The 22,186-nt window shown below is 56.3% G+C and overlaps 7 protein-coding genes across 7 annotated transcripts; 3 read left to right on the top strand and 4 right to left on the bottom strand.

Annotated features, from left to right (window-relative positions):
• Positions 1–78: 78 nt before the first annotated feature.
• Positions 79–504, bottom strand: F5144DRAFT_320937 (uncharacterized protein). The gene has a single exon (XM_066784047.1). It carries the CDS (start codon positions 423–425, stop codon positions 150–152), a length of 276 nt encoding a protein of 91 aa, XP_066642083.1. The 5' UTR covers positions 426–504; the 3' UTR covers positions 79–149.
• Positions 505–524: 20 nt separating this feature from the next.
• Positions 525–4,004, bottom strand: F5144DRAFT_537355 (uncharacterized protein). The gene is made up of 2 exons (XM_066787073.1): positions 3,225–4,004; positions 525–3,173 (listed from the first exon to the last, which is right to left on the bottom strand). The coding sequence occupies exons 1-2, from the start codon at positions 3,701–3,703 to the stop codon at positions 716–718; spliced, it is 2,937 nt and encodes a 978-aa protein (XP_066642082.1). The 5' UTR covers positions 3,704–4,004; the 3' UTR covers positions 525–715.
• Positions 4,005–4,723: 719 nt separating this feature from the next.
• F5144DRAFT_494651 (60S ribosomal protein eL21) lies at positions 4,724–5,393 on the bottom strand (the record flags this gene model as incomplete). The annotated part of the gene is made up of 3 exons (XM_066786046.1): positions 4,724–5,054; positions 5,182–5,229; positions 5,290–5,393. 3 exons carry the CDS (start codon positions 5,391–5,393, stop codon positions 4,724–4,726), a joined length of 483 nt encoding a protein of 160 aa, XP_066642081.1.
• Positions 5,394–5,698: 305 nt separating this feature from the next.
• Positions 5,699–6,499, top strand: F5144DRAFT_549962 (40S ribosomal uS4 domain-containing protein; the record flags this gene model as incomplete). Its single annotated transcript, XM_066787610.1, has 4 exons — positions 5,699–5,759; positions 5,802–5,877; positions 5,926–6,024; positions 6,088–6,499. The coding sequence occupies 4 exons, from the start codon at positions 5,699–5,701 to the stop codon at positions 6,497–6,499; spliced, it is 648 nt and encodes a 215-aa protein (XP_066642080.1).
• A 287-nt stretch (positions 6,500–6,786) lies between these two features.
• Positions 6,787–8,315, bottom strand: F5144DRAFT_320790 (Pre-mRNA splicing Prp18-interacting factor-domain-containing protein). The gene is made up of 2 exons (XM_066784044.1): positions 8,267–8,315; positions 6,787–8,209 (listed from the first exon to the last, which is right to left on the bottom strand). Exon 2 carries the CDS (start codon positions 8,081–8,083, stop codon positions 6,818–6,820), a length of 1,266 nt encoding a protein of 421 aa, XP_066642079.1. The 5' UTR covers positions 8,084–8,209; positions 8,267–8,315; the 3' UTR covers positions 6,787–6,817.
• F5144DRAFT_320810 (uncharacterized protein) lies at positions 8,311–14,152 on the top strand. The gene is made up of 2 exons (XM_066784045.1): positions 8,311–8,877; positions 8,941–14,152. The coding sequence occupies exons 1-2, from the start codon at positions 8,643–8,645 to the stop codon at positions 13,968–13,970; spliced, it is 5,265 nt and encodes a 1,754-aa protein (XP_066642078.1). The 5' UTR covers positions 8,311–8,642; the 3' UTR covers positions 13,971–14,152.
• Positions 14,153–15,706: 1,554 nt separating this feature from the next.
• On the top strand, positions 15,707–21,430 carry F5144DRAFT_320727 (uncharacterized protein). Its single transcript, XM_066784042.1, has 3 exons — positions 15,707–16,392; positions 16,445–21,200; positions 21,259–21,430. Exons 1-3 carry the CDS (start codon positions 15,937–15,939, stop codon positions 21,381–21,383), a joined length of 5,337 nt encoding a protein of 1,778 aa, XP_066642077.1. The 5' UTR covers positions 15,707–15,936; the 3' UTR covers positions 21,384–21,430.
• Positions 21,431–22,186: the final 756 nt, after the last annotated feature.

Raw genomic sequence — 22,186 nt, 5'->3', positions numbered from 1 at the left:
GCACCTATCAGATTGCCATGCAAGGCCACACACTGTTACAGCTAAAACCCGAGGCTAGAATCCTGCAAATCTGCTCACTGCGGCCGCCAGCGCCGGCGCGGCCATTGATGGCTATAGTAGGTCGAGCCCTGTGCCCATTATTCCCGTCTTCAGCCTCCGTTTAGCCTGAGCTGTGGGACCCGGCCTGCGCGCGCTCTCAACGGCTCAGAACGGGCAGCCGTTGAGAGGCCAAGCAAATTCCCAATATAAGGTGCCAGGCCTTTCTTGATATTACCGCAATCAACGTTGGCGGTTTCTGAAATAGCCGTTCTTGGTTGTCGTGGCGTCGAGCCGTAAGCGAGCGGGAGGCGGCGGGAAACAGGAGCGAACCTGCATAAGAACATGGCCAAACGCCGAAATGAGCTTGTAAGAAACAAGAAGGCCATATTTTTGATAGCGAGCGTGGTGACCTGCTCGAGACCAAGGTAAAATCTGCCTAGTTTAACACGATAAGGCTCGCCGATTCATGGACAATGTCAACGAAAGGTGAAAAGATTTAGATTAGTTGCATTCGAATAATCAAGCCACGCCCCTAATAATGCAATGATATGCGTGCGCCATGTATGTACCGTACAATCATAAGGTAGCCTTTATCAATATGCCCATATATCCAGCTGATGCGCCATGCCTCGACTCCAAGGCCGTAGCCGTAAACTCCGTATCACTCTAATCAGCTTCAAGCTGTCTGTGTAGTAGTAACAAGGGCCGATTCCCCCAGTTCCGCATTATCCATCCACGCGGAATAGTCCTCGTCTTCGGTAGCGGAACCCGGCTCCCCGGCTGCGACGTCCAACTGGTCCCCTTTGGTGACCGAGGTCCCCTCGGGTGACGACACTCCCAACCCTACAACGTCCGCCTTTATGGGTTCCTCCGTCTTCAACGACGATGTACCAGAGGCTTCAATTTCGTCCACCTGTGGTGGGGGGTAGGAAGGGCTGTTTGTCGCGCTCAGTGGCGTCGTTGGCTCCGATTCAGCGGGCGCAGTCACCACAAGCATCCCGTGCTCCTCGCCGTCCTCATTCTGCGGTTGTCGTCTCTTCGGAAGGGGCGGAGGTGGTGCCGGGCGGCGCTCGCTCGCTCGTTTGGTGTGCTCGGCGTGGTTCTCTGTCGATGGGGGAGGAATCGGCTTCCGTTTGGGAACTTGGATTGGTGCCGTTGGTGTTTTCTTCTCGGGCATCGGAAGCGGCGTTCCAGGCGGCGGGAGCGGGTGGCCACGCCCCATCGGCTGACTGAGGTCGAGGGCTGGTGCGCTCTCGTCTGAGTGGTTAACGTGCGTTGCTGCTTCATCATTGGGGCGACGCTGGAACGCGTTGAAACCCCATCGCTTGGCCGACGCCGCCGCGTTCGCCACGGCGTTGAGCGTGGTGCGTTTCTGCGAATCGCTCGTGCTGATGCCGGAAGAGACCGAAGATGTGGTGTCGCGACGACCGAAGAAGCCTCGAGAAATAGTGCCTGTTTGGCCGCGGGCCGAACCTTTGGTAGACAAGGTTGGGGAGTGTGACCCCGCATCACTGTGGCTCTCGGTCGACGACACAGTGTTTCGCCGCGCTTGAGGTGTCTTGTCTGCGTCCTTTTCAGTGTCGGTAGCCTCCTTAGACGAGCTGGACGACGAAAGGTTGGAAGACTTGGAAGTGATGTAAGGCTTGAACGCGTTTGGGTTGGGCGTTTGAGCCGGCGATGGGGTATGGGATGTCGCCGACAGCGTCGCCATAGCCGAGGCGGCCGAATCCCCGCTCGGCGGAGAAGACGAGGGTCTGAATTGGTCCGCATTGGTTGCAATAGTCCCTACCGTGGGTGACGAAGGTTGTGCGAAAGGAGCAGAGAACACTGGAGGAGGGGAGCCGATATCGCTCTTCGCCTCATTCTTGACCTCATGCTTCACCTCGTTTTTCGTTTCATTCTTTGTCTCAATACTGGTCGATGATGTAGACGGAGATGATGGCAGGTCCGCCTTGCTCGCCTTGCTCGAGAGCTTCTTTCCAAACAAGCCAACTGATGGCTTTTTGTCCAGAACGGGCATGGTGTGGCTCTTTTCGATGGTCGGGAGGTCAGTCTCCTGGACCCCATGGGTCTCCTCGAGACGTTCCACCTCACCAAGATCTCCCTCTTGAGCGGCGGCAGACTCGGGACTGGCCGGAGATTTCACTGCGTCGTCGTGGAAGACCCCTCCCCTCCAGACTTTGTGTTCTGTGTTGAAAAAGGGGGTGTCATCCCAGAATGGCAGGACGATGGTCTCAGCAATCACCTCTTTGATCCGATTTTCGATCTGGCGAAGAATAACCGTGTACGTAATCTGCCGGGAACTGACAATGGGTTCGATGGTCATTTCGATTTTTGGCATTTGTTGAAAAGAAAACCAAATGCGGTTGCTGGGTGGAGGCTTGATTTTGAAGAGCGCGTGACCTTCCAACTTACGCACAACAACAGCAAGAACCAGGTTGACCTCTCTCGCTTTGAAACGGGAGCCCAGATCGATGCGGACAGTGGCTGCGACTTCAAGCCGGAAGTTGCCTGTGTAACGCACGTCGACTTCAATCCCACACTCCCCTTCGACTGTCAGGTCTTTTAGACGGGGGTTCGTGATGTAGGGTGCGGAGTCACCGATGTCGATGGCTTTTATGGCGACGTGAGACAGGAACGCCGGCCGCTTCACGCGGGATATTTTCTTCGTAAGCTTTTCCCTGATGAAGTTCTCAATGTCCTTGGTCTTGTGGACTCCCAAAAAGACTCTTCCAATCATGGCATTCAGCCACCTAGTCTGCATGTGTTCCTCGGATGCATGGAGTTTCTGGACTAGCGAGATCATGTTCTCCATGCCAAACTGAATGGGTATCGGTGCCTTGTTTCCCGCAGTGCCGGTTTGCTCTTGGTTTCGCAGCAAGGCGAAATAGAAGTCCTCCTTCGCAGAGCAATTCTCAGAGAACAGGTAAAAGGGTTTCGACAGCTGGTTGTCCGGGCTCAATTCCGGACCATTCGACCGACGTGAGAGGCAGATGGCGTTGCGCTTGATCCATAGCTCCCCCTCGGGCGTCACAGGCTCCCCGGAGTATATGCTAATGTCGTGATGGGCGAGAGACACAACATGGCGTACCTCGAGCTGCTCGTCGTCGTCAAACAGCATTAGGTGGCCGTGTCTGTTTGGCTAGTTAAAATAGTGGCACCGACCGGGATAATGCATCGCGTACCTGAGCACCACATAAAACACGTTGCCAGCCTTTTTCGGGCGCTGGTTGGCTCCATTCTTAGCATCCAAGGGCCCTTGATTCTGCTTCCGGTCGAAAATGCTGCGGTACATCGTCTGATAGACACTGGGGCTGGGCGCAGCCACGGTCGCCGAGCCGACGGGCGTCGCACGTTCAATCGGTTTCGCGTTGATCCCCATTGGCGTGTACTCGCGGCATACGGCGAAGTAGCCCGCGGCAACATCTTGCTCATGTTGAACTGGCCGAGGTTTGGTTCCATCCTTCTGAGTTGCCTTGAGGGGCTCGAGGTCGTCGCCGGTTTGCACTAGGTCGTCCTTGTCGCCGGGCTCGGTCTGCGCGAGGTCGGTATCCTGGCGGTAGGGGAGGTAGAGGTAGGCATGGGCAAAGACGACAATCACCAGCAGCGGGAGAAAGGTTACGCCTCCGAGAAGGTATGTCAATAGGAAGGCGGACCAACCCATGGCGGCGACTGTTAATTGCACTCAGTGCACTATGGCGGCGGCAGAGTGACAGAGTGTCGGCCCTGCTACCTGCCAGACTGGACGATAACTCGCGGGCGCATCGATTCTAGCAGTAATGCTCCGAGCTCTGGACTAGGCTGGTGTACAAGAGAAAGCACCGAGTCGGCGCATTGACTTTGGTTTCAGACGGGCCAACCAACTTGGGAAGTCAGCTGTTCGTGTTAGGTCGCTGATGACAGACAACCCAGAAGCTCGCAGTTGGCGCAGCATCCCTGGGCAGTGGGCAGTGGACCACAGGGAGCGCCAGCCACAGGCAGCGCCGAGCGATCGGCCGTGCTTCCCCGCGCTGTCCTGATTGGCTCACCACCAGCGCCCCGCCACGGATCAGGCAAGGCCCTGGTCTTCGCAGCGGTAAGGCTGAACAAAGTTTGGAATTGGAGAGAGAAACTTGAGTTAGGTAGCTCTTGGATGTCGCGATGGAAGAGCCTCAAGCTCGGCATATACGTGGTGGCCGGTGAACAGGTGGAGGATTTTCACTGTCAATGCCCCGCGGGAACTTCATGGACGGGCTCCATTCTCAGTCTTGGACAGAGCGGGTCAGGGCTCTACTTTAGGGAGATTGTCAGATTTAGCTTGCTCTCGAATCGTTCCCGTTGAATTTGGGTCCTCTCATGCTGCTGTCTTGTATGTAGCAGTGCCTGGGCTAGAGCGAGCCCGGACTCTTGTTTGGGGCATAACAAATGATCGCGGACTCCTGTCCAAGTCCCCAGTGCAATCTAACCCCCATGTCCTAGCTTCCACGGGCCGAGCTTCACAGTTGCACCTCGTCGGATGGGCAAGAAGGATTCCGCGAGCCGCTATTGGTCATGCCATTGGTATTTTGATTCCTATGAGCACTCCCGCATCCCAGACCAATTCCAGGCAGGAGATCCTTCCGTGCCGAACGCGATGAACCCCATGCAGAGAAAGAAGCAAGCCGTGTCTAACCCCACCAAATCCAGCAACCCGCCACGAGTTCCTTTAAATCGTGGTCTCGTACGCAACAGGGGCGACCGTCTCCGGCTTGTTGTCCTTGATCGAGATCGTCCGGGCCTCGCGGGGCATAGCGGGCTGTCTCTTGAGCTGCACTGGCTGGCCCTCAACCTTGACCTTCTTCTTCAGCTCGGCGTTCTGCTTGACACGGCGCAGGAAGTCGTCCCTTGACCGCGAGGGCTGGATGTGCTCGATCCGGATGTTGAGACGCTTCTCGAGGTAACGGTGCTTGACCTTCTTGTAGATGATGATGCCGACCGCCGACTTGGTGACGTTGTAGATAACGCCAGTCTTGCCGTGGTAGACCTTGTGCGCCATACTGTTCGCGTCCAACGTTAGTCCCGTTAAATCATGCGACTCCTGGTGTGGCGCGCGTGTAAACGCTGCGATCCCCATCGCCCCCGACACCCCTCCTCGATTGTATAAGGATTTGGGTTTTCGCTTACCCCTTCTGGACGGCACCGTTGACCTTGATATCGACAATATCGCCGACCCTTTTTGCCAATTAGCGATCCATCTCCACGTCTGTGGTCCCGCAAAAGGCGCCAACATACTTGTACGTCTTCAGGTAGGTCGAGAGCCTGATCATACCCTTCTCCCGGAAATTCCGAGAGAAGGCGTATCTCGTACCAGCACGGAGACCTGCGGGGTGACCCATCTTGCCTGTTTGCTGGGTATGTCGGCGTGGATCGATATGTCGAAGTCGGTGGTTGCTGCGGGCTGCAAAAATTGGGGATTTTTGTGTGGAAGCAAATCCAAGTCGGGATTTCAGATTGGGTGACTAAGCAGGGTGCGTGCGCCCCATGCGCTCTCGCCAGCGCGCTATCGTTAGGGCAAGCGGGCGCGATACGCACGGACCACCACACATCCCCTCGTGCCTCTAATTTTCCCAACCTTCAAGCCGGCTCCCACTTAGCGAACTTTTGCTTCGGTCGACCAACCTTTGATAGCCTCAACGACAAGATGGCGCCCCTATCTTACTCCAAGACCGCCAAGGTCCCGCGTCGCCCCTTCGAGGCCGCTCGTTTGTGCGTTTGATCCCGGTTTTACTCTCCGTCAATTGCAGCCTCTGCGCAGACGGTCATCGCGAACGCCGACCCTGCGCATGCTCGCAAACATCACCGGCCACTGAGCAGCAGCTTGTCTGTGCTCATGTCGATTGTGATCGTGGACTAACTTTCGGAACCTAGGGACTCCGAGTTGAAGCTCGTTGGCGAGTATGGTCTCCGCAACAAGCGTGAGGTGTGGCGTGTGCTCCTCACCCTCTCCAAGATCCGTCGTGCTGCCCGGTAAGTAGTCAAGGCGAGTTAGGTTGATTTTTTAGAAACGCAGGCTAACGACTTATTTCCCAGTGAGCTTCTTACTCTCGACGAGAAGGACCCCAAGCGCCTCTTCGAGGGCAATGCCCTCATTCGCCGTCTGGTCCGTGTCGGTGTCCTCGACGAGTCCCGCATGAAGCTCGATTACGTCCTGGCCCTGAAGGCCGAGGATTTCTTGGAGCGCCGTCTCCAGACCCTCGTCTACAAGCTCGGTCTCGCCAAGTCGATCCACCACGCCCGTGTCCTCATCCGCCAGCGCCACATCCGCGTCGGCAAGCAGATCGTCAACGTTCCTTCTTTCGTCGTCCGTCTCGACTCCCAGAAGCACATCGACTTCGCCCTGACCTCGCCCTTCGGTGGTGGCCGCCCCGGCCGTGTCAGGAGAAAGAAGGCCAAGGCCGCCGAGAAGGGTGACGGCGAGGAGGAGGAGGAGGATGACGAGTAAATTCCTGTGACGATACAATAAGGGAATGGTTGGGACTGCACGGAGCGGGCTACGAAAATTGGTCTGGGCAGGGAATTTTGACCTCTGCATCATGCTCTTACGGCGTTTATAGTCAGGGAGTGGGAATGCATCAAGAATTGCACGTACAATACACCCAGCAGGTCACCAATCATTGACACTTTACTTCATGGGGCCCCCGACCCCAGTGTTGCGTATGTCGACTTTTGCAGAGACCTGGAAAGATGGGTACCTCCCGAAACAAGAACTACAAGCATGACTGTCAATGATGTGATTTGAACAACAATGTTCGGGGTATCATTATGAACTATCTCGAGCAGCCTCGCCATCTTCTCCATCCTGCCTGTCCCATGAATCGGCTTGCTTGACCACCTGCTTCCCCATTTCGCCTGTGCAATAGCTGTTCTTGACAAAAGAATGGCAGCATGCATAACCCCATTTGAAATCAGACCACCAACTCCCCCATACGGATGTGTGGTTGTTGATAAGGACATCCTCGGCGTACTTGGACTTGGCCGCCTTCTTGGGCGCGCCCTTGATGAGGCCGGCCTCGTCGTACTCGACAAACGTCTCCGACTCGGTGATGGCGACCTTCAGCGCTTCGGGCACCGTCGGTTGCTCGCCGTACTGGCTGGCGAGCAGCTCGGCTCGTTTCCTCCGCTTCGCCTCCCTCTCGTCGCCCTCCTTCTTGCGCATTAACGCGCCCGCCGTCGGGTTGGCTTGGAGATGCAGCGAGGTGTCGCCTGTCCTCTCCTGCGCCTCCCATGCGTATTTCTGTGCCTTTTCGAACTCGGCCGCCTCACCCGACGCCCGCAGGAAGCTCTCCTCGGCAAAGAGCTGCGACGACTTGTCGCCTATCGCGCCGGCGTCGACGAGGGCGCGCTTCTTGGGGTTGTATTTGGCCGAGTCGGAGTCCAGGTTCAGTAGGTACTTGGCTGTGTCCTCGCGAATTCTCATCGACTGCTTGACTGTCTTGTCCTTGCCGAGCTCTGACTCCTCGGCATACTTGAACCCTTCCTCGTATACGTCCTCGCCGCCCTCGTTCTTGTCGCCGTTTTGCCCCTGCAGCGCCCGCCGCGCCTCCTCGACCAGGTTGTACTCCTCCACCACTTCTTTGTACTGCTTCGGGTCGTACGCGGCCCACACGTCACGCTTCGCCTCGTACCCGAGCTTGACGTCCCGCACGGTCCGGTCCGCCTGGATGTCCTTGCCGTTGAACTTGGCGCCGACCTTGCGCGGGCGCTCAAGACAACTCTTTTTCTTGTGGCCCATGGCGCCGCAGTTCTCGCACGCGCCCTTCACCCACTTGGTCCGGGCCGCGCCGACCTTCTTGCCGCCGCGCTCGAAGGTGAGGTTCTCTTCGTCGTGGGTCGTGCGCCGCTGGTGCTGCAACGAGTCGTCGTGGTCGTCGAGCCCGCTGACGTAGAAGGGCTGCTTGCTGATGTAGGAGGGGATGTAGATGTTGTCTTCTTTGCGCGCGGCGCCCGCGCCGGAGCCGCTGTCTGCGCTGGCGGCGGCGGCTGCGGCGGATGCCGTTTCTGGCCGCCTGGATGGTGGGGGAGGCATATTGGGTGGGTAATGGAGTTGCGCTGACTGTTTAATACGAAAAGAATTTGGAACAGTTGAGTGATGAGGATGGTTATCGATATTGACCGAGTGTCGGGAGGCGAAAGTTTAATGTCACTAATAACCCTAACCCCTATATGAGTTCATGCATGGTGTAATGGTCTAAGCGTTGCCTCCACTTACACCACTGAGTCCTGGTTCCTCAGTAAAAAAACCAAAAGTGGAATGGGAAAATAGCCGGGCAAGCGAGCAGAACATGATGTATTAAGGAGCTCTGTGCTTAGGCGAGTGATGTTTACCGTATTTTTGCCTAGGTAGATTCTTTGTGTCTGAGCTTCACGTGGTTTGGCGACTCGCTGCTCCACTGCGGCGCGACTGCTTGGAATCCCCAACCGCGTCGTTACCTTATGAGCGTCGCGCTTTTGCTTGCACTTGAGGAACTTGGACCCATTGCCACGTATATGCCACCACGTATCACTTTAAAATTTAATCAGGAAAAAAATGACAACATATTCCCGTGCCGAGTTGCTCGACGCGGAAACTCGACAACACAACCAAGATGGATGGGTTCCGGGTCCGACTCAACTGCATCGACCACTACCAGGCCACACCAACACGATATGACCCTCACTTGCGTCGGGATGATCACCGCTTGGAGCCTAGCAAGCAACCTAAAGTGCCCGTCATTCGTGTGTTTGGATCGACCGAGACTGGCCAGAAGGTGTGCGCTCATGTCCATGGTGCATTCCCATACCTCTACATCGAATACCGAGGACCCTTGGATAAACCAACGGGTGAGTAACTTAGTCTTCTCAGTGGTGGAAAGGATGATTCTGCTCACACTTGGATTTGTGTAGTATCCGAATACATCTACGCGCTGCACTTGTCCATTGACCGCGCCCTGGCCATCAATTACCGCAGAGACCAGCGTCGAGAGCCCCAGAGATTTGTTGCCCGCGTCACCCTTGTCAAAGGGGTCCCATTTTACGGCTTTCATGTTGGATATCGCTACTATCTCAAGATCTACATGCTTAACCCGGTTGTCATGACCAGGCTGGCCGATTTGCTGCTGCAGGGGCTCGTCATGGGCCAAAAGTTCCAACCCTACGAGGCACATTTGCAGTATCTTCTTCAGTTCATGGCCGACTACAACTTGTACGGCTGTGACTACCTTGATGCCGAAAACGTCATGTTTCGCGCCCCTATCCCGGACCCTGCCGGCCCCGATGACCCTCCACGCATATGGGATAGCAACACCATCTTACCTGAAGCAATCACAAGTGAGATGAGTCTCCCCCGAGCTAGCCACTGTTCCATAGAAGTGGACATCTGCGTTCAGCATATCTCGAACCGCAAAGCCGTCAAGGAGCGCCAGTTACACCACGATTTCATTGAACGAGAGCACCCCATCCCCTCGGACTTGAAGCTGGTACACAGCATGGCCGGGCTGTGGAAGGATGAGACCAAGCGCAGGGAAAAACAGATGGCGAAGCTGAAGCCGAAGCCTGGAAGCAGCCCGTTTCCTCAAGAAGCACTCGTTGCCATGTCTGCGGACCCGCGCCATTCGCAGCCGCCGCCGTGGATCCACGAGGAGGAATACCGAGAAGAAGTTCAGCAGTTGATTGAGCAGGAGAACAAGCAGGATAGGGCAGGCTTGACCTTTTCCAATTACATCAAACCGGACCTGGACGGAGACGGAGTGCAGACCGTCATCCAATCTGTCGAGGACTTATTCCCGGAGAACTTATTACCTGCTCTGGGGCTCGAGCAAAAGTTGCTGCAAGTGCACACCGGCATAGCCAGCAGCATCCAGGTGGACGAAAAGAGGATTCTTGAGCTAGAGGTTCCTGAGCAAGAAGACCAGCTCCTTCTCGATGATTCAGACGAAGATCGCAGCAAGAAGGAACATGAAAGCCGACTTGAACGGAGGTTTGAGGGAAAGAAAAATCCTCTCGGCATTGCCATACCTTCTGCGTCCAATAAAGAACTGGAAACCTTCCCCGGTGATTTACAGCAACAACCGCAGAGGCTCATCGCGGAACTAAAGCGGGAAATCAAGGGCCTCCACGGCGGTTTCGGTGTCAGTGGGCTTCGCTCTGGCAAGCGCCCATCGATCCCGCTACCGAGGGAACTCCTTCTTGAGGCAACCGCCCTTGAACTAACATCCAGGGATGCTAACGGCCAAAGGGCCGCTTCTGAGACAACGGGATCAGGTGTCCTCAAGCGTCTCCCTTCAGATCTGGAAAACGACGCTTCGGTGAAGCGGCTGAGGTGCGATGATCACCGCGAGGGCTCTCACCAAATTTCGGCCAAGCCTCCTCCCCCCGAGCTGATTGTGGTGGCCGACAAACTGGGGCCCATTGCGCCTCTTAGCCCGTCTGAAGCGCCAGCACCATCATCACAGCCTTCCAAGACCACTGGCAAAGGGAGCTCCCAAAAGCCACAAGGAAACCAGACCCTCAACTTCCCAGTTGTCAAAGATTCCCATGATCCTGATACAATATTGAGGCTCAGTCAGCGAAGCGCTTCGCAGCGGGCGGACGAAGGCACGTTCAGTGGCTCGGCAAGAAAGCAAGTTTCGTTTGACCCTCTCGTGTCCATCCACGAAGCCAAATCGAGCTCTGCCGCATCAACATCCCGGACACCGGTAACACCGCCACCGACCAAGACGTTGAGCACCCCTCCACGCCCGAATATATACTGGAGTGGGCAGACCACCATGTTCCTCGTCAATAGCGCGCCGCCATCTGTGGCGGAGGTATGCTCGACGATGCAGTCATACGGGTTGCCGGATGTTATCTATCAGGATGCGTTTTATAGCAAGGATGACGATGTGCCGCCGAGGCCAAGAGAGTACGCTGCAAGGGAATACCGGTTGGACGGTAACACTCTCCCCTACCTGCCCGATTTTGATCCAACGGGCCAGTCCCCGGCTACGTTCGGGGTAAAACCGGACGTAGCGCCCGACCTCGCCGAGATCGAGTTGCGCTACGAGAAGCAGCAAAGCCTATGCACCCTACGGAGCTGGGAGATTGCCGAGCCGCCTCCAACGTTCGCCGAAGTGAGCGGATGGTGGGACGAGAAGGAGAAACGCAGGACTCAAAAGGTTCGTCCTGGTCGGCCGGCCCCAGGTACCCAAACACAAATGGCAGAGCTATCTCAGATCGTCGGGCCAACCCCGAAGAACACGCACGGTTTCAAGTACTCGCAGAAGCAGAAGTCAACTAGCGTCCAGCACGAAGCACAGTACATGAGCACCATGAGCCTTGAGGTACACGTCAACAGCAAGGGGAAACTACTCCCAAATCCCGAGGAAGACGAAGTCCAGTGCATCTTTTGGTGCCTGAGATCCGACGAACAGTGCTTGTTCGGTAGCCAGTCTGACGACAACACCATAACCGGGATCGTTGTGCTTTCGGGTGACGGCCTCCTCGCCAAGCAAGTCCGCAGCCAAACCTCTTGCCAGGTGGACGAAGAGGCGTCCGAACTGGACCTCCTGGTCAAGATGGTGGAGATTGTGCGGACGCATGACCCGGATATCCTCACCGGATACGAAGTCCACGGGAGCTCTTGGGGCTACTTGGTTGAGCGGGCCATGCACAAGTATGAGTTTGATCTGTGTAACGAGTTCTCGCGCATGAGGTCGGAGTCGTTCGGCAAGTTTGGCAAGAATACTGACGCTTGGGGGTCCAAGATAACGTCCAACCTCCATGTTACGGGCAGACACATCATCAACGTTTGGAGAGCTATGCGAGGCGAACTCAACCTTCTCCAATACAGCATGGAGAACGTTGTTTGGCATCTTTTGCATCGTCGAATTCCGCATTATTCGTGGCAGACCTTGACGGACTGGTACTTGAGTGGACGACCGAGGGATCTCAGCAAAGTTCTCCGTTACTATCTCAAGAAAGCGCAAATGGACATTGAGATAATAGAGGCTAACGAGCTGATTCCACGGACAAGCGAGCAAGCGAGGCTTCTAGGCGTGGATTTCTTTTCCGTTTTCTCGAGGGGTTCGCAGTTCAAAGTCGAGTCGATCATGTTTCGGATCGCCAAACCGGAGAACTTCCTTCTCGTTTCGCCCAACAGGAAGCAGGTCGGCTCCCAGAACGCTCTGGAGTGCTTGCCTCTGGTCATGGAACCGCAGAGCGCTTTTTACCCAAGTCCCCTCTTGGTCCTGGACTTTCAGAGTCTGTACCCCAGCGTCATGATTGCGTACAACTATTGCTACTCAACGTGTCTCGGCCGTGTTGTTAGCTGGCGTGGCACCAACAAGATGGGGTTCACCGAGTACAAGAGGAGAGAAGGTCTCTTGCAGCTGCTGAAAGATCACATCAACATCGCCCCGAACGGCATGATGTACACCAAGCCCGAGATCCGGAAATCGCTCCTCGCCAAGATGCTCACCGAGATTCTCGAGACTCGCGTGATGGTCAAGAGCGGTATGAAGGAGGACAAAGACGACAAGACCTTGCAGAAGCTTCTCCACAACAGACAACTTGCACTGAAGCTCCTTGCAAACGTCACCTACGGGTACACGTCGGCCTCCTTCTCCGGTAGGATGCCTTGCTCTGAGATCGCCGACAGCATCGTGCAGACGGGCCGTGAGACGCTCGAGCGGGCTATTGCCTACATCCACTCGGTTGAACGGTGGGGTGCCGAGGTGGTCTACGGCGATACCGACAGTTTGTTTGTCTATCTCAAGGGGCGGACGCGTGAGCAGGCCTTTGACATTGGCGCCGAGATAGCCAAGGAGATCACCGACTTGAACCCGCGGCCGGTGAAGCTCAAGTTCGAGAAGGTCTACCACCCGTGCGTGCTGCTTGCCAAGAAGCGGTACGTCGGCTACAAGTACGAAAGCCGGGACCAGACCGTGCCCGAGTTCGACGCGAAGGGTATTGAGACGGTCCGCCGCGACGGCACCCCGGCGGAGCAGAAGATCGAGGAGAAGGCGCTGAAGATTCTATTTGAGACAGCTGACCTCAGCCAGGTCAAGGAGTATTTCCAGTCCCAATGCTCCAGGATCATGCGCGGCGCCGTCTCCATCCAAGACTTCCTATTTGCAAAAGAAATCAAGCTTGGGTCCTACAGCGGCAAAGGGCCCGGCCCACCCGGCGCCCTGATTAGCACGAAACGAATGCTCGAAGACGCCCGCGCGGAGCCACAATACGGCGAGCGAGTGCCGTACGTGGTCGTGTCCGGGGCACCCGGGGCGCGGCTTATCGACCGGTGCGTCGCGCCCGAAGACCTGCTCAACGACCCGCACGCGTCGCTTGACGCCGAATACTATATCTCCAAGAACCTGATCCCGCCGCTCGAGCGCATCTTCAACCTGGTCGGCGCCAACGTCCGGGCCTGGTACGACGAGATGCCCAAGGTCCAACAAGTCCGCCGGCTAGAGATGACCTCCGCCGCTGTCGCAGCCGGCATGCCCAACAACGGCAACAACAACAACACCACCGCCAAACAGACCCTCGAATTCTTCCTCAACTCCACCTCCTGCCTCACCTGCAACGTCAAGATGTCCAAACCCACCACCACCAACGACCCCCCTTCACCCACCGCACCCCTCCCAATCTGCACCCGCTGCGCCGCCACCCCCTCCACAACCATGCCCCTCCTGCGCAGCCGGCTCAGCGCCGAGCAGCGGCGGTACACGGACGTGGTGAAGGTGTGCCAGAGCTGTGCGGGGTTTGCGCCGCTGGATGTTTCTGGCGGCGGTGGTGATGTCCCCTGTGATAGCCGGGACTGTCCGGTGTTTTATACAAGGGTTAAGCAGCGTGCGAGGGTCGGGGTTGAGGGGGCGTTGTTGGAGCCGCTTTTGGGGAGGCTTGGGGGGAGGAGGGGAGGGGGGATGGAGGGAGTGGGGGAGGGGTTGGATTGGTGAGGGGAGGAGTTGGTTGGTGAAAGGGGATGGGTGTGGTTTATAGAGAAGTGAGTGCTGTACGCTGGGAATCGAAGGGATGAGAGATGAGGTATGAGTGACGACGGTATTGCATATGGGTTAAGGATGGTTGGATGATGTTGGCGGGGGAGCATAAGTGGCGTTGAGGGGACGAGGGGTTTAGCATGTACCATCCTTCATTTTCCTAGTTAAGTTCGGTTGTTTCTGCATTGTTGTTTCCTCCTTATCACTCCGTAACTTGCAAAAGGATACGCCGTCCACGTTGTGCCCCCATGTCCATAATTTTGAAGGGGCGGTCCCAGATACACTCGGAGACGATGGCCCAAGTCTCCCACCAGCTCGCGAGCAATCAGTTGACCATGTTGCAATTATTCGTACACATGATGCAGTTCCGTTCCGGGGATGCCAGGATGCGAGCTGGGAACTCGCGGGGTCATCAAATACCTCGTTAATCTGTTCCGTATCACCCAATCCCGGCTGGCGACATGCATTTCATGTAAGTGCGACCTCCACCATGGTGAAACATACAGGATCCGTGACTCAAAAACCCGGCACAGTCTGTCGCTTTCGGTCAGAATCGACAGTCGTGAATTATCGATTGGATACGTGGACCGCTCGCGTGCCTTGCTGCCTGGATTGACGGGCGGGCAATGTCAACCGCCGTGAAAACGGGTGATTGGGAACCCCAGTCCGGATTTGACCGGAGGGTGTCGGACGTCGACATAATTTTGCATATTCCTGCCATCTCCGGGAGTGGATCTCGGAAATCATGGGAGGTTTTTACTGGGGTTGAGCTGAGTCTTTATTAAGTATTTTCAGGACCGGAGCACACTGCTTGGCCTGTATCAGGGGCGGGCAACCCTGCAGTTGAGCTGTCACTATTACTTTTTCTGGTTTGACCTTCCGTTCTACAAGTAGTTAGTAGGTATTCAAGAAGAACTCCTTTGCGCAGTCGCTGTTTCGTTCAAACGTGATGCTGCGGGAAGATACATGTCGATTTTTGAGCTGGGTCCCGATGTTCGAGGCGGAACATTGCAATCTGCTGTCGATGAGCGATCCAAATCGAAGCCATGTTCGAGAAGGCTCGGAACCAAAAGCAGCGGAGAATGTTGCTGGTTGGCGGCTTGGCAAAAAGCTGGGGTGGAGCAATTCCAGGAATAAATCACATTCATTCACACACACACCACACAGCAATTTGTTGTTGCCTGAGGCCAACTTATCGCGATGACGAGGACCAAAAATCATCCCTTGTGAGCGCTGCTGAGGCTCCCTTTCGCCCCTCAACCCTCGAGTCGTCCAGCAGACTCTTGCCTTCCTCGCTGCTGGATTCCGTCTGCATCAACCCCCATCAATTGCGCTGTTGTCGGCCACGATTTCAATTGTTTCTTTTCATAATTTCGTTTGCAACAGACTGCACTTGCCCCGGTTTCCGGCCTGTGCGCCTGTTGTCCTCTTTGTTTCGGTGGATTGGATTTGGAGAAGTCTGATTTGCTGGCCCCGGCGCGTCCGATTCAATCGCCTGCGCACGCCCTGACCCCCCGTGTCCTCTTTGCTTGCGACGACTCCTAAAGTCAACACAACACCGCCCGAGGGGTCGCGTATTCCGGGCCCGAACCAAGGCACACTCAACGACATCCTCGACCAACTCGACGCCGTGTCTTCACTCTCTCTCGCCTGTCTTTCTTTCGTTCGCTTACACCATAATCAACACTTCTAATTCCTTCCTTGTTCGTTCGCGACATTTGTCTTGTCTTTTTCTTGACGGCACAACTCTCTTTTTACTTTTCATTTTCTTCTCTTTTATTTTTTTGGTCTTTGCGACGCACATCTGTGTCTTTCCACATGTTGAACTCTGCGTGCTGAGGGGACATTTGTGTGCATCACAGGCAAACATCTGTGCCTGCAACTTTGATCTCGCCGGCCCGTTTGTTCGGCGACCTCGCCAGCAATGACGAACGCCTTCGTTTCGGATGAGGCCGTTGTGGTCTCGGCCGCCGGCGATGGCTTCGACCCTTTCATGGGAACCCCCGCGGGCCCGACTCACCTACGGCACTCGAACTATGACACCCACCTCTTCGCCCTAGCCCCCGGATCCTCTGCCGAGCAGGTCAAGCGGGCGATCCAGGCGCACCTGCGGGATACGGAACGCCGGATGGAGGAAGCTGGGAAACTGGGCACCGCGCTTGTTCACCAGCAAAAGGAGTTGACCGAGAAACTCCGCGAGGTCGACCAGCTCCAGTCCGAGGCGGAGCTGAACCCGGAACTTCGCCAACGGCTAGTCGAGATTGAGAAGGATTATAACGAGGTGGCCCGGGACAGCGCTCGAGCTCTGCTTCCTAAGCAGAGAGTGCCTAGCAATGAAGCACAGAGCTCTCCGTTCTCCCCGGACAAAGGTGTCGCTAGGGTAGGTTTAACCTAGTCTCGTTTCTGGAGCTTAGGCTGATGCGCTGGATTAGCGTTCCGTAAGCCCGTCCAAGTTCGAGACTCTTGCTGCGCCCTCGCCGACCAAGTTCGGCGTCCCAAACCGCAAGCTCCGCAACCAGCCCGCCAGTAGGATCCACGATATTGAATTCGCTGCCGAGATCAGCACTTCCCTAATCACTCAGGTCCGGAATTTGCAAGCATTGCTCTCCGAGCGAGAAGAAGAGCTCAAGGATGTCAAATCGGAGCGGTCCCAGCTGGAAATTGAGGCCGAGGGATTCCAGCAACGCTTGAAGACGCTGGATGAGAGCGAGAGCCGGTACAAGGACGAGAACTGGAACCTCGAGACCCAGATTCACGAGCTCATTGCGGGGCAAAAGGACGCGGCGGAGCGCGAGAAGAAGCTGACGCAAGCCGTCAATATCATCCAGTCCGAAAGGAATGCCACCCAGAGGGAATTGGAAGAAGTCAAGGACAACCTCGCCAAGCAAGATGAGAAGCATTCCGCTGAGATCAAGAACCTCGAGATCGAGCTTGGCACCAGTCGCCGGACCGCAACAGTTTTCGAAAGCGAGCGCACGGTGCTTCAGCGAAAGGTGGAGGAGCTGACCGGCCAGAACCAGGAGTTGGCCAAGGCTTTCTCGGCCCTTCAGCGCGGACGGGCGTTAGAACGCGAAGGCCCGGTCACCGGGAGCGAAGAGGATTCCAATTCGGCCCCCGACCACAACACCCCCGAGCACTCCCCGCCTCCGTCGCCCATGAAGCCGACTCCCCGACACTCTGCGCTTGAGTCTGAGACGCTTAAGACGTCTCTCGGTCACGCCCAGCGTACCATTCAGACCCTGCGCACCAACATCCATCGCGAGAAGACGGAGAAGTTGGAGCTGAAGCGTATGCTCCAGGATGCCCGAGACGAGGTTGAGAAGCTGAGGAACGACCCGAACCCTGCCCCCAAAAAGAGCCGCAAGGCCGAGCTGCGCGAGGCTAAGAAGCCCTCTTTCCGACTTAACCAATTGGGCGTCTCGCGATCAAGCAGGACCGAAGTCGTTGAGGACCCTGAATGGGAAGACCAATCCGAGTTCCCTTCGCCTACCGTGCTGTCACGACACGCCTCGACTCTTCGCCTCCCCGCAAGCACTGTTGCTCCTGTCGAGTCGAGCAGCGACCACTTTGAGACGGCCAATGAGACGAGCGACGCGGCCTTTGAGACTGCCCATGAGCGCGGAACCGAAACCGAGGACTTCCAGACTGGTGTTGAGGATATGTCGGATGATAATGATACGGCGACCGAAACGGAATCCGGTCCGTCACGAGGAATGAACTCGATCAAGCGACCCCCTCCCCTGCCTCCGCACCACTCTAGCAATCATTACTCCTTCGACAGTACTGCCTCGACATCTAGCGAGGACGATGACTATCCGTCTTTCAGCTCTGATATTAAGACGCCAACATCCGGTCCCAAGATGCGGATGCGCATGAGCCGCAACTCGCTCTCTCGCCGTTCTCGACAGTTCAGCGAGGAGCCCGCCGTGCAGGGCAGCCCTTCAAGCCTTCCTGCCAACAACGCCCCAGTGACACCGGGTGGACAGAGCTTGTACGCTGAGCTGAATGAGTTGGACAATAGCGATGAAGACTCATGCACGGGCCCTGATACTCCTAGTCGGAGGAGCATCCGGTCCGTCACGCCCGCGACGCCCCGCAGCTTTGCTCGAGGCCGCGCTTCGCCACCCCCGGAGGTTCCAGCAATGCCCAAGATTATGGTTGATAGCGGCATGATGACCGAACCAATGGACATGCGGTCAGCCCTCGCGATTCTCGATCGAGAGAAGGAGTACGAGGTGCGCGAGGATTCCGAGCGCCCGATGTCGATGGAGTCGGTGATCCGGCCTCGCCAGTTTCCGGCGTCGACCCAATGGTTGGGAGACGTACACAAGGATGGGGACTCGTCGAGACCTGTATCCGCTGTCTCTTACAGTGATGCAAGTATTCAGCACGAGTGGAATAAGCTGTTCCCGTCAGCCGCCACTGCATCGAGCATCGCTTCCATTCAGACACAAATCATTGAGCCGCTGTCCGACCCGGAAACGGCTCCGAGCCCACCGCCCCTGAGCGTGTCATCAATCTTGTCTGAGCACACGGAACCGGTGATAGAGGAGCCGCCAGCCCTGTCCATGGCCTCTTTGGTCTCCGAGCATGTGGAGCCGGTGGCCGAACCGGAACCGCCCCTTCCGAAGCTCAGCATGCCTGTCGTCCTTTTCCAGACCATCGAGCCAGTCTCCGAACCCGAAATCCCTCTTCCAGCACTCAGTGTGCCCGTCATCCTTTCTCAGGATATCGAGCCTTTGTCTGAATCTGAGGTCCCTCCGCCGGCACTCAGCGTGCCCGTCATTGTTTCTCAGGATATTGAGCCTGTGTCTGAACCAGAGATTCCTCTTCCCGAGCCCCCGACACTCAGCATGCCTGCGATTGTCTCTCAATACATCTCTCCCGTGGCTGAACCAGAGCCACTTCTGCCAGAGCCTCAGACACTCAGCGTCCCTGTCGTTGTTTCCCAGGACATTGAGCCAACCGCTCCAACGCCGGTTGCTCTTTCTCTCTCAACTATCCATATCAAGGAAGTCGAGCCCGTTGCTGAACTGGAGACGCCCCCGCCATCGCCAATCGCACTTTCCTGCTCGGCTATCTTTTCTGAGCAGGTCGAACCAGTTGAACTTCCCGCGCCCATAGTCGTCGAGCGCTCAGAGCCAAAGGTTGCCATTCCTGTACCTTTGCCTTTCTCGCTCTCCTCGATCGCCTCGGAGCACGTCGAGCCTCGGGACGGGGAGCCCATGTCCCCCATCCAACTGTCGGTGTCCTCCATCGCGATGGAAGAAGTCGAGCCTTTCCAAGAACCCCAGCCACCAGCACCTTCTCTGGCCCTTGCCCCCATTCAAACGCTGGATGTTGTTCCTTGCGAAACCCCGGCGCCTCCTCTAATCATTTCAAGCGTTCGGTCCTGGGGTCTTGAGCCCCTGGACGAGCCGGAGGTTCTCCCGCCGAGCTTGTCTCTGTCGGCTATCGAGGCTCAGAACGTTGAGTCTATTGAGCCCCGAGAACCCAAGGTTGCTCCGGTATTGAGCTTTGCAGGGATCCAGGCACTACACAGTGAACCTGGCGAGCCGCGCACCCCTAAGAGGAACGCATTCATCATACCTCGTGACTCCGAAACCACAGTCAATGGCGAGCATGATGCTATCCGGGCGCGGGACGCACTGGCGTCAGAGGAGCCCGAATCTGTGTCCCCACAAGTCCAGACCCTCCCAACCGCAGACCAGGGCGCTCAAACAACCCTGACATCCGAGGCCATCGACCAAATGATAAGAGAGAAACTCCAGCCTCCCGGGATTGCTACCCTAGAGCGCTCTCACTCAATGGGCAGCATGGGGACCCCTTCTACTGTGCGGATTCATCGGCCTCGTCAAGAAAGCTTCGACACGCCTTTGCGGAACAAAGGGGCAGCCTCCGATTACGGTACCGATATCCTCGAGGGACCCATGCCACGGAGGCCGGGCAGCTCGGCGAGTGGTATGGCCTCTATTCACGAGGTTCCTCCTCTTCCCGCAAACCACAAGGAAGCCATCGAGGCCGCAAGGACTGGCTCTTCACAAGGCGGCCAAGGCACTATTGGCACCATGGGTCCTCCGTTGTTCCCTGCTTCTTCCTTGAAGCCGCAGAACTCATCTCTCAGGCCTCGGACTCCGACAGGCTCGAGGCGCCCCACCTCGCCAATCTCGGTGGCATCCGGTCGCGCGACGCCGACCCCTCGCGTGGCTGGAAGGCCCGGGCACGCCGATGTGCACGACATGCAGTCGCTCTCGCGGGCGACGCTCCGGAGCCGGAAATCATCTATCTCGTCATTCACGTCCGAGGTTGATACTCGGTTCAACATGAACCACGTCAACGGCTTCGATCCGCAGGGCTTTGGACCGAATACCGACCCTCGCATGATCCAGGCAATCACACAGACCATGATTGGCGAGTACCTGTGGAAGTACACACGTAAAGCTGGCCGCGGGGAAATATCGGAGAACAGACATCGCAGATACTTTTGGGTTCACCCCTATACGCGTACTCTCTACTGGAGTGATCGCGACCCTTCGGCCGCTGGGCGTTCCGAGTTGAGGGCCAAGAGCGTGCAGATTGAAGCGGTTCGGGTTGTTGCTGACGACAATCCGATGCCGCCAGGTCTGCACAGGAAGAGTTTGATCATCGTATCCCCTGGGAGAAGCATCAAGTTCACTTGCACCACGGGACAGCGACATGAGACTTGGTTCAATGCTCTCTCATACCTGCTGCTCCGCACGACAGATGAGGGACACGAGGATGCTGAGGAGCTTGCCGGCTACATTACTCGGGAGGACGTCGACGAATTCAACCCTTCGACCGGGAAACGCCCAACAAATGGTAACCGGGCGCCACCTTCGCTGTCGTCTTACAACTCCCAATCAGCGAGGCAATCCCCGACCATGGACATCTCGATGAGCATTCCGACATTAACCCCCTCGCGCTCCAAAGCGTCGCAAGGCCGCCCGTCGTATGGCACTCTGAGCAGAATCAGCGGTTACTGGAAAGAAAACAAGATCTCGGGGACCTTTGGCAGCATGAGGAGCCGTAGTGTCCAGGGGCGCCATTCCGCTCTTGGCATTTACGAAACCAACGACTTGCAAGACAGCGCGGAAGATGTTAGGGAGATGATTGAGAGGCAAGATCGCGAGGCTGATCGCCTCGAAAATGTTCGCGCGTGCTGCGATGGTAAGTTCCCGTTCATGAAGCCACATCTACGCAACGAGGGCACTAACAATATGGATAGGCAAACACGATGTCGGCACCCTCACTAATAGTGCGAAAAAGGGCCGCCATTCGGTTGCAGGCTTCCGCTCACCCACCCCTTCATCAGCCCCAACCCCGGTCGGAACCGTGAGGTCCCGGGCATGAACACCGTCCGGGCTCACTCTCTAAATTTCCTTGGAATATCAACACTGATGCCCCTTTCCTAAGGGCCAGCGCGTCATTACTTTCTCGTCGATCGTTACATCAACATTTTCTGCTGCATTGGGGTTTCCTGTGATGCATACATCGGCCATGCATACGGGTTGTCACGACGTTGATGATTCTCTCTTTCTCTTCTCTCCCCACTGTTGTTTTTTTGTACTACCACCAAACTCTTCAATAGCAACACCTGCTGTGGTTGCTCACTAATCCGCGCGATTACCATTAAGGTGTCGCATCACCCCAACACGGCGCAACCCGTCCCTCTCCATCCGGCTATTCCCAAGCAGCATTTGGCGCATGTTTTCTCAAATCTTGTGGACATGGCGTTGGAGTCTGCTTGGCTTTGTTTCAGGGGTTTCTATCAAGGTGTTTGTTTCGGGTCGGAAGATTTCCTCAACAACTAGTTGCCGTTTCTTGGTGGTTCAAGAACGCCGCCTGTCTACACCGTCGAGACCGAAAGACTAGTGAGGCAAAGGGCGCACAACTATCATTCAATCATTAGATTTGTGGGCATGGCATTACGGCGCTCGCTAGTCTGTTTTGTCTGAAAAGCCGAGGAAAAAGGAGAAGGGATCACTGGAAGAAGAGTTGGTGTTGTAGAGCAGTGAACAGTGTGCGAGACAGCGTCTGATGATTGAATGAGAAAACTAAATTGGAAACTTCTGGGTCCGGGCATGAGAAAGCAATGTTGAAGAAAATGTCATTTCTTTCCTGATGTCCTGCCATCCCATTTTGTCAGCACTTTC

The sequence above is a fragment of the Chaetomium tenue genome, assembly GCF_020726465.1.
Source record: "Chaetomium tenue strain MPI-SDFR-AT-0079 chromosome Unknown F5144scaffold_5, whole genome shotgun sequence".
Classification (NCBI taxonomy): domain Eukaryota; kingdom Fungi; phylum Ascomycota; class Sordariomycetes; order Sordariales; family Chaetomiaceae; genus Chaetomium; species Chaetomium tenue.
This window is presented reverse-complemented; position numbering and strand designations above follow the sequence as displayed.